Below are 11,278 nucleotides of genomic sequence, written 5' to 3'. Positions count from 1 at the left end.
GAGCAAACGGAAAGAGAAAGCGCGACCTATATTATAGCTCTATAAATGAAGCACACAGACTTTATTAGAGCCACAGAAAGACAAACGTTTTGCTGAAAATGCACAATACACAATTCATCATGTACATTAACAATGATTCGGGACCAATATTATGTAATTTAAAGGAAAACTATGTGAATGGCGCTCTGTGGCGCGGCAGGATTTTCTGTCGGCTGCATTTAAATCCGCGTCTGAAGTTTCCCGCTCTGTTCAGCGTGCAGTATCACGTGTCTAAACAAATAGCACGTGCTGTCAGTGATTACAACCACTAGAGGCCGCTCTCGCACTGTGTAATGACAGCAGACCCTTCTCAGCCGCTCCAGCAATGGACGCAACCCGGAAAACTATCGGCATGGATTTTTGTCGATAACCGATAGTTGCCGATTAATCGGCAAAACCGATACATCGGTCGACCTCTAGTTATGGATATGTATATGTGCTGGTATCTTTTTTGGTAACTGTATTATAATAAACTTTAAGCAAATGTGATGTTAGTGATGCGAGTGATTCTTTACTTCAGTGGAATATTTAACATCATGAGTTTATCTAGGGCGCCTTATGTTTTTTGTTGTTGACACATAGAATACCTCACACATAAAGCCACCAAAAAAAATTCCCCCCCAATAATCTCATATGATTCACTATGAACTGTGCTGTCAGTCACAAACATACACACACACAAACATAGTCCTTTAAATGAGTGAGTCTCATCAGGTTTCTCAACAGGGCAGGTGTTGTTTCAGGTAGTTTATTCTTCTTACCTGTTTCTTGATTACATACTCATCTCCTGCCTCTGCCTTGAGACGCTCAATCTTCTCTTCCTGCTGCTTTGCCTCCTTTATGTACAACACCTCCTCTTTGGCCAAACTGAGAGAGACAGAGAGACACAAGAATGAGAATGGATAGCGAGAAGTGAGTTTTACTAAAAAAAAAAATTAAATACTTATTTGTCTAACTGATGCTGTCAAGAATTTACCGCCATGAAGTCAAATAACTAGCTAACTTGCAGATCTCTCAAAAGACAAATACACCACTTTTAAGGGCCCAAAATCAGAGAACCAACTTCATATGTCTTGAAGTTTCACATTACTAATCATTCTTTTTTTACTGCATTTTACATAAATAAAAACATTGCAATTATAGTTTAATAAAGTTGATATATACATAATACAACATAAAGATGACAACTAAGATGTAGACAATGTTGTGTAAATTAAGCAAAATACACGACATGTTTAAAAGTTTGGGGTCATTAAGACTTTCTTTTTTTTTTTTTAAAGAAATTAATACTTTTATCAAAGCAAGGATGCATTAAACCGATCAAAAGTGACAGTAAAGACATTTATAATGTTTCTATTTCAAATAAGTTCTGTTCTTTTGAATTTTCTTTTCATCCTGGGGAAAAAATTTTACCTCTGTTTCTGCTAAAATATTAAGCAGCACAGCTGTTTTCAACACTGAAAATAAGAAATGTTTCTTGAGCAGCAAATCAGCATATTAGAATGGTTTCTGAAGGATCATGTGACACTGAAGACTGGAGTTATTATGCTGAAAATTCAGCTTTACATTAAAAGAATAAATTGCATTTATTCCAGTTTATTCCAAAAGAAAATAGTTATTTTAAAATGTATTATTTTACAACAGTACTATTTTTACAGCATTTTTTATTTAAAAAAATGCTGCTTTGGTGAGCATAAAATATTAATAATCTTAAATCTTAACAACCCTACATTTTTGAACACTACTTAATTGAAACAACATGAAATGGTAAAACACACAAACAAATGCAAGATGTTAACACACCTCTGTAAGATTCCCCACAAAATTTCAACCCATATATATTCTATATATATAGAATATATACTCTACTATATATTCTACTGTATATAGACCTATATATTCTACTGTATCCTACTGTAAACACATCCTTCCCAATTCTCGTCTTTTTCCTCTTCCTTAATGATTATCTACTGTCAATCTCAGAAAAGCTGCATTCTTGTTAGCCGCTAAACTGCATCAGCTACTTCCTGATCGCTACGCTAATCTGTCTTTTAATGGCATCACTTGCACACACTCACAAAGACACTGTACTGCCCCTGATTAATTGATCATCAATTTAGTCCCTAATTTGGACCAAGTCAGGTGGCAAATGGGCCACTTTTGCTTGATTGTTAGTGAAAACGTAGAGCGAGTACATTGATACATTTTGATTATTTATCAATTATGGCCAAATGAATTAAATGCACTGAATAAATTCGCAGCCCGATTGCCATAATGGAGTTTGAAAATATCACTATTGATAATGATTCTAGCTAATAGCTGCTTTCCGTCTGCGGCCTGCTCGCTTGTCGGGACGACATGGCATTGCGGAATTCATTTTTCATAAAATCAGCCGTGTGTGTGTGTGTTAGTCAGAGAAAGAGAGAGAGAGCGCAAGACACTTCTCCATTAATCAAACATACTGCCAGATTCGTCTCCGCCTGTGACAATATGTCATATTTTACATCAATTACGCCGGTTTTAACAGGCTTCAATCACGACACCCTGGTGCAATTCTCAACATATGCTCAAGGTAAGGCTTTCTCTGACACGCACGCAAAAATGAGACCACAGTAAAAGGAGAGGGGGTGCAACCACCGAGGAAGCCGGAGGGGTGGAAAGATCGGGGTGTAGCATAATTCTAATAAAAGTGAGAGACAGGCTAATGAAAAAGTGTCATGCTGATGTTAATTTCTTGTTTCTGCAGGGTGATGTGGGAGCTGCTTATAGCAGGGGCGGAGCTGGGCAGCTGTAAATGGGGCTGCCAGGGCTGCTTCCTTCAGCTTAATGGAAAAAGCATCTCTGGAAAATAGAGAAAAGAATTAGACTCGACACACACATTCTCTCCCCTCTAATACTGTATTTTTGAGGCGGCGGGCCGGCGACAAGACCCGGTGACAAAAGCAAATTACGTCTGTCATTTTATTAAGTGCATTCTCTGAGCTAGGCCAGAAAACACTGACTGGAATACATCACCAAAAAGAAGAAGAAAAGAATATGGTAGAAGGGAGACGGTGGAAGACGGAGAAGAAGACAACAAGATGTGGGATTAGCAGGCAGTTCGTTTAGATCAACACCATCCCATTTCAAAGCAAAGATGAAGAGAAAATTATGTAAAAATAGCTCATCTATTTCTTTCATTTCTTTACAGGACAAAAATTCTGATATTTTGCAAGACGGTTTGACTAAATGCTTCAAATTGAGCAGAGAACACTATTGAGTTGGCATGAGATCTTGACCACTTCATAGGGCATTTCAGGAATTCCCTGGAGGTGTTTGAAGACGTGAAGTTCAGGGATGTAGCAGTATGAGAGGAGCTTGACCTGAAAGTGTAATTAACTGACATTACAAGCACCCACATGTACTACAGCACCAGGTCTTACAGCATGTTGACACGTCACCTCAGGATAACTCTTCATAGCCCTGCATCACCAAACAGGGCAAGAACAACAAACGTCATTGGTGGAAAGGATGACCACTTTACAATATGTGATTTAAAACTGTCTTGCAGCATCAATATTTGCACAACAGTGTGGTCTGAATCTGAAATACAAAACGTTCACAGAAAATAGCAGTGCCAGAAACACTGGAATAATCATGATAAAAATGCCACTTAATTTATATTGCAAAATTACCACACTGTAAAAATATCCTGGTGAGTTTACAATTAAAAAAACAACAGCTCTGGTTGCCAGAAATTCACCTTAAAAATGCATTGACAGTGTTTCAGTTATTACACAATGTCAGCATATTTCAAAATCTGTGTTGTACCTTAAAATGTACTGGTTACCACCATAATACAAGAAGTAAAATAAAAAAACACATGATAAACTTCATGTAAAATATGTGAACTCATAAAATAATGCAATAAACATTAACAAAATAACAGAAAATGTAACAAATACAAACAACCTAATGTACATTACTGATACAAGAAAATAAGAAGAAACAAAAATATTTAAATAAAATATAATCATATTTGATTTGCCACACAGGCACTTCTGGGAATGTCCTTTTACGATTTAACGAGAGGACAAGACTTGTGCTACTTGACCATACAGAACAAAAATGAACACCCATGGACCCAGAGCAGGTGAAGATATAAACTGAAGCTAGTGCAAACATACAAACAGACTTAAAATGTGTAAACCATGAGACCATCAAGCAGCCCACACCTCACAGGTCTGACAAATGAAGAAATGCAATTCAGCAATACAGCGTTCAAAGGTGGACAAAATCAATTATCTGACCTGGAGCCAAGAAGGCCTAGTCTGAGTGAACCACAGAGGCCTGTGCTCGCATGGGGAGAGAATTCTGAGACAAATCTATAGAACCTAAAGACTCAGCTGAAAGAAAACAAAGCAACTCGCACTGCTCTAATCGATACGAAGGCTGGACTGTCCATATAGAGGGCAAAAAACAGATGGGAAATCCAGAAGAAACATGTCTGAGAGACACGAACAATGTGTCTGTCATCGCTGGGCCTGACAGCGGGAATGTTCCATCATAAAACCATCAATCGACACCAACAGTGCCCATGCAATAAGCAAAATTCAACATAAATAAATTCAGACACCTAGAAGTGATTGGTCCCTCATGTGAACATCAGCTGAGTTTGACAGGCCAAGCGTTCAGTTCTTATCGTGGCGCGGCTTATTACTATGTTGTCTCCTGTGTTGGCATGGTGTGCAAGTTGTTTCCTAACCCTCTCTCCTTCTCAATCCCACTGAGAATCATTCCCACACTTCCATTACCAGCCCTATCAAACAGGCCCATCTCAATCAGGCCCTCATCTGGTCAATCAATGCAAACAGCAGTCAGGTGGGGATTAAGAAGAGAAAAGGAGGGGTGAGGAGAGGATTAGGCAAGATCTGAGACACTCGCAGAACACAAATGACCAACTTTAATACCAGTCTAACATTCGTTAAGCGCTTCTAAGGTCCTGGTCTTACTGGGGACTGTCAGTTGTACAGATCAAATATAATCAATGTCAATGAGATCATATGTAGGTCACAGGTCATATCTGATGCTATAAAGTTTGTACTTTCATGCTAAATTCAAAAATAAAGAAAAAATATCAAATGCATGTGATTGTCATGCGCATCTCGTCAGTAAAGCCAGTTCTGTGATTAATAGTAAATCTCCATCACGTGCTTTCAGATGGATACACAGAGCCGTAGATCACTGACAAGCTATGCAATATCCTGTTCATAATCGCAGATGAGTTGCATTTGATTATGAACGCGATATTGCATAGCTTGTCAGTGTAAGTGTTTTTATTAATGCCATTTATGTTTTTGTTAATACAGCATATAGCACTAGTCAAAAAATCTGGATTTGAATTTTTAATGTTATTATAACCTAAAGATGCTATGTGAAAGTTTGAAACAGAAAATATGGTTTTCATTTAGCCAATTTCTTGGTAAAGAAAACACATTTTTACTCAAATTAATCCAAATTTATAGTGTTTTGGAACCAAACTCTTCACATATATATATATATATATATAGGGTTGTTTCCTAACCCTCTCTCCTTCTCAATCCCACTGAGAATCATTCCCACACTTCCATTACCAGCCCTATCAAACAGGCCCATCTCAATCAGGCCCTCATCTGGTCAATCAATGCAAACAGCAGTCAGGTGGGGATTAAGAAGAGAAAAGGAGGGGTGAGGAGAGGATTAGGCAAGATCTGAGACACTCGCAGAACACAAATGACCAACTTTAATACCAGTCTAACATTCGTTAAGCGCTTCTAAGGTCCTGGTCTTACTGGGGACTGTCAGTTGTACAGATCAAATATAATCAATGTCAATGAGATCATATGTAGGTCACAGGTCATATCTGATGCTATAAAGTTTGTACTTTCATGCTAAATTCAAAAATAAAGAAAAAATATCAAATAAACCCAAAATATGTATTATATATATATATATATATGAAGAGTTTGGTTCCAAAACGCGATAAAGACCATTTTTTATTTTACGCAAAATGCGATATCCGCCGAGTTATTCTGTCATGTTTTCTCTCTTTCTTTCCAAACCGTGACAAACGCCAGTCTCCCTTCTCTGCAGAATGCGATATATCCGCTCAACCAATCATAGCGCACCATTCCACGCACTGTAGACAGTAATGGCGGCGCTTTGAATACACCCGGTATCCTAGTTTTCCTCATCTACTTTGTACTTTGTGATCAACAAACAAACTTAGAGCTGCACGATAAATCGCATGTGATTGTCATGCGCATCTCGTCAGTAAAGCCAGTTCTGTGATTATATATATATATATATATATATATATATGATGACATTAAAAAAACTCTATTTAAGGATCACAGTGCAGTCCCAAATCATCTTTCATTATAATTTTAAATCTTTACAAATCTTTGCCACGATCCTTCAATCCACTAGTTTTTAACCCTATGTGAGCAAGAACATTTTAATAATTTAAAATATAATAAAATTTAGTATGATCACTTATTCTTTTATATATTTTGATAAATACAGGTCAAATTAAGCATGTTGTTTTACATATATTTGTTACGCTGAATGACAATGGAACACTATTTCATTCGTATTTTGACATTTTATTTCCACAAAAGTTAGAAACAGTAGATGCTAGCATTTAATATATTTATATAAAACCCCCTTATGTAAATTTAATTTGATGCGTACACCAAAATGGGACGTCTAGTGTTTGAGCCACACACACACACACACACACACACACACACACACACACACACACACACACACACCTAATATACATTAAACAAACGTATATATAACTATTCTGTACTACACAAATACATACGTCAATAACAACATACACTTATTAAATAATCAATTACAACTAAACAAATAAGATCAGATTACGTAATTCTTGATCATCTTTAATTATAGTCCTTTTTATACTTATGACAGAGTATAAAAATATCTATTGCATGTGGCATCAACACAGCCTCAAATTCTTCATTCAATCCCTAATTTTTGTCTACTTTTGTTGGACTCGTAAACAAATATAAATGAACAAATAACACTTATGAGTTGCACAACATCAGCTTTCAAGCACTGAAAGTGACTGCGGTATTCAGCATCCGGACAATGCTACAGCAGCTGTCAGAGCACCGGGCTGTATTTACAGCTTCTGCCTAATGAGGACACTCAGCTGCGGCGTATGCCCCTGGAGGGGCGCGGTGAATCCGCGGCCTTATTCTGCTGACATTAATACACTTAAAAAATAAGATTACTCAGTCTTCTTACCGTTTAACCACACCGGTCTTGATTTTTATTTGCCGTATTCTTGGATCCGCCATTGTCCGGGTTGTGTGGAATAGTGCAAACGGAAGAAAACGCGGATAAATATGCTTATAGTAACAGAAGCGAGCAGCCGATATCAGCTTGTTAGCACAGACACTACGCAGCAGAAATGTGCGCATGCGCAGATGAAGCAGAGCGCGTGACGGTTCAAAGATCAACTCAAAAAGCTAATGTATTTTGTTTCTTTATTTATTTTCACTACGTTATAATGTCATTTACCGGTATATAGGCTGTTTAACTATAAAGGGTTATAATGAAAAATCCGTTAACAACAACAACAAAGTAAAAGTATAATGCAAATGTCACAGTATATGAATACAGTAATCATTCAATACCATGGTATCACAGGGTATAATGTTTTTCTTAATCTTTGTTCTTTTACTGCTGATTATCAAGGAGTCTGATTAAAAAAAAAAACTTTAATATGTAAATCACATGTAGCATTTAACAGACCCATTAATTGCAGCTTAAATTATATTATAGGCCTACAGCTGCTATTACAGTTTTTAGGAACTTAATGATTGGTTTTGTGGGTTAGGCTTTAAAATAAGTAATAATATACAACAGACTATTTTCATAATAATAATAATAATAATAGTTAGTGGACAGATACATGCTCTGTTAGTTAGTTAATTAATAATAATTAATTAATAATAATAATAATTATTATTAACTATAAATAATAAAATAACATTCCCTGCAGCTGCTTCCTCTGCAAGTTAGCACAAGTTCCTTCCTGTGCCAGCCCACAAGTGCACTATGACCAGAGCTGGGCACATCTGACAACACATCACACTGTGTGACCCTTGAAATGATTCATAGATTTGATGGTAAAACTTATGGAACATTAATTTTAATTTTAAACTTATTTTTCTTCATTTTTGATAATTATACTAAATTCAAAGTAATAAAAAATATTACAAAAATGTAAATTATTTATAATTTAATAATTAATAATTTAATTAATAATAATTAATAATAATAATTATTATTATTAACTATAAATAATTAATATTAATAAAATTATAATATATTTTATAATTTTATATTATTATTATGTTATTATACATTTTATAATATTATAATCATATTATTATTATTATGGAACAGATAAGTTATCCGTTAATTAATAATAATAATAATAAATATTATAATGATTTAATAATGATTCATTTAATTAATTATATATAATTAATAAAATTGTTATATTATAAACATTTTCTAAAAATGTTTATATTATTCTTATTGTAATTATTTTAGATATTATTAGGCCAATACATATGTTATAATCATATTAGCCTATCATTATTATTTAGTGGACAAATAAGTTCTATGTTGGTTAGTTAATTAAGAATAGTTATAGTTATTATTATTGTACATTGTATATTGTTTTTTAATTTTTTTTATTAATGCTCAAAAATCAAGAATAGTACACATAGAATAATACAACCATTAACATAAAAATGATAAACAATAATAACAAAAAATAAAGTAGAAACAAACAAAAAAAAAGAGAACAGGAAAAAAAAAAGGAAAAGGGGGTTGTTAATACATTACAAACTGAAAGAATAAAATTGAGATTTACATGTCATTAAAGATAGGAAAAGAGTTACAGATAGATAAAGTTTTTAAGGCTTTTTTTGTTCTTAGACAACTGGATTAAACTCAAAATCTTTTATAAAAACAAAGAAGAGAGGTCTAGAGTTTGAATATTTGCATTTGTGGATGTGAAATTTTGCAAGAAGCAAAATCAGATTCACTACATAAAACTGTTTCCTTTTAGATTGTTCATACTCAATAAAACCCAATACTACGTCCTTCCAAAACAGAATACATTCATTATAAATGTTTACATTGTATATTGTTGTTGTTGAAAATGCTTCGGTTGTTTCGGTCAGCGCTCTTCTGTTGGGCTCTGTGTGATCTACTCCTCACCTCCACTGGAAGCAGAGTGGACATCATAGACACCTCGATTGCCGGAGGTAATGTTTTAGACCGGAGCAGGTAAAGTGAGATATGTCACACGTGTCAGGAGTTGTCAAACTGTAGACATCGCGCCGGGAATGATGAATGTCATCACCGCCGGAGCTCACGAGCAGACGCCGGTCTCCGTCACCCGGGTAACCCAGAGAGACTGCAGTACTGTCCGGTGAAGATTGAGACGCGCGTGATTCATGATCACATCGCTAAATCGACACATTTACGGTTATTGATCATAAAAAGGGTCAAGTGTAGCAAAAGGAGAGGATGCCATCAGGACAAAACGCCCTTGCACTGGCCTCCGGTCCATTAGAAACCAGAAGAACCGCATTTTCTATCATAAAAATTAACAAATAATAGAAATAATAGTATACATGTCTATGTAAATTTATGTTCATGTAAATATATTACGCCTGTGGGAAATGTTCACCTTTTAGACTGTTTTGCAAGTAAGCTATTTCCTGTGAATGTGCGAGACTTCCGATAAATGTCTAGAAGAATAACAAACTGCAGTAAACGGCAAAAGCGCTACAAACCAGTATGTTAATGATTAAGATAATAAATTAAAGTAATATGACAACAAATACAAGCTTTCAATATTAAGCAGCATAACGGACTGTTTTTGTATAGCTAAAAATAACTAAGCCAATGACACCGGAAGCTCCGCACATTCAAGCTACAAATGGCCGTGCCCGCACTTACGTTAAAAACAAGGTATGTAGCTCTGCTATTCTCACTATACAAACTACTTTTCCCTCCAACGAAATACAGATCTATTCTATTCTATTCTATTTGAATAACCAAATGTAAATTAAATAATTGGTCAGTTTAAGCCCATATTGTTCAACCACATCAGTGGCGGTTATAGCTGTATTTTTAAATAGTTAATCTATCTTATGCTATTTAAAAACATCAAAAGCAATGTAATCAAGTCAAGCCACATTTATTTATATAGTGCTTTACGCAATACATGTTCCAAAGCAGCTTTACAGTAATAATCAGCAAAGCAACAGTGTTATTTATTGCAAAATTAATTAATTATGAAACAACTTCAATTTCAGCTGTAAAGTAGCTCTACTGAAGACAATAGTGTCATGTAATGTTGATGTTATGCAAATATGACGTGCTGATTCTATCTGCTGCTACATGAAAAACATATGGAGATATCATTTTAAAATGTGATTTATGCAATAACATCTAAATGAACTTGTTTTTTTAGTGAAAGTGACGTGACATGTGGCCAAGTATGGTGACCCATACTCGGAATTAGTGCTCTGCATTTAACCCATCCAAAGTGCACACACACAGCAGTGAACACACACACACTGTGAACACACACCCGGAGCAGTTGTTTCATTCAAAGTCAAAAATAGTATTTAATATGAAACAAATCTAAGGTCAAAGGTCAGGTAGAAATAGCTTCCTGAAATACAACTGCACATTGTCAGTTCTTTAGTACAGATTTAGTCTAGATAGCAGATATTATTCACTGGCCAAGAGCTAAAATGGTGTTCAGACTCTTTGATCAGAGGGGAATGGTGAATTAAATGCAATCCAATACACTGAAAATTTCCACAAAGCTGCTGCAATTGAGCTGTATACTCGCCATTGATATTGTTTACTGCAATAATCATTTACTGTGATTCCAGCTTCTACGCCGTTCATTCACAAATTACCGTGCTTAATAGGAAACCAAACCATCGGGCTTCTGAATTCCCAGCATTTTATGTTCGCTTTTATCGCTTGGACACTTTTTACAAGGGACCAGAGGAAAATAATTGCGGGCTTATTAGATGATTTCTCTTTAATGAAATAAATAAATAAAATAAACCATCATTAACTCTGGTTCCAGGAGGTTAGAAGGAGAGAAAAAATACGTATTCATTCGCACTGCTACCGGAAC

The 11,278-nt window shown here is 35.3% G+C and overlaps 1 protein-coding gene across 1 annotated transcript in view; it reads right to left on the bottom strand.

The window, feature by feature from the left end:
* LOC107701937 (tubulin-specific chaperone A-like) overlaps positions 1-7,520 on the bottom strand; it is an 11,709-nt gene extending 4,189 nt beyond the window's left edge. The window contains exons 1-2 of the mRNA XM_016504087.1: positions 7,339-7,520; positions 801-906 (exon numbers count right to left, since the gene is read on the bottom strand). Of these exons, the coding sequence (XP_016359573.1) occupies positions 801-906; positions 7,339-7,514 (282 nt within the window). The 5' untranslated portion in view covers positions 7,515-7,520. The remainder of the gene's footprint in view (positions 1-800; positions 907-7,338) is intronic.
* Positions 7,521-11,278: the final 3,758 nt, after the last annotated feature.

This window comes from Sinocyclocheilus anshuiensis, unplaced genomic scaffold (assembly GCF_001515605.1).
Source record: "Sinocyclocheilus anshuiensis isolate Anshui unplaced genomic scaffold, SAMN03320099.WGS_v1.1 scaffold1184, whole genome shotgun sequence".
In the NCBI taxonomy this organism is placed as follows: domain Eukaryota; kingdom Metazoa; phylum Chordata; class Actinopteri; order Cypriniformes; family Cyprinidae; genus Sinocyclocheilus; species Sinocyclocheilus anshuiensis.
The sequence above is the reverse complement of the archived record's forward strand: the minus strand, read 5'-3'. Positions and strand labels throughout refer to the sequence as shown.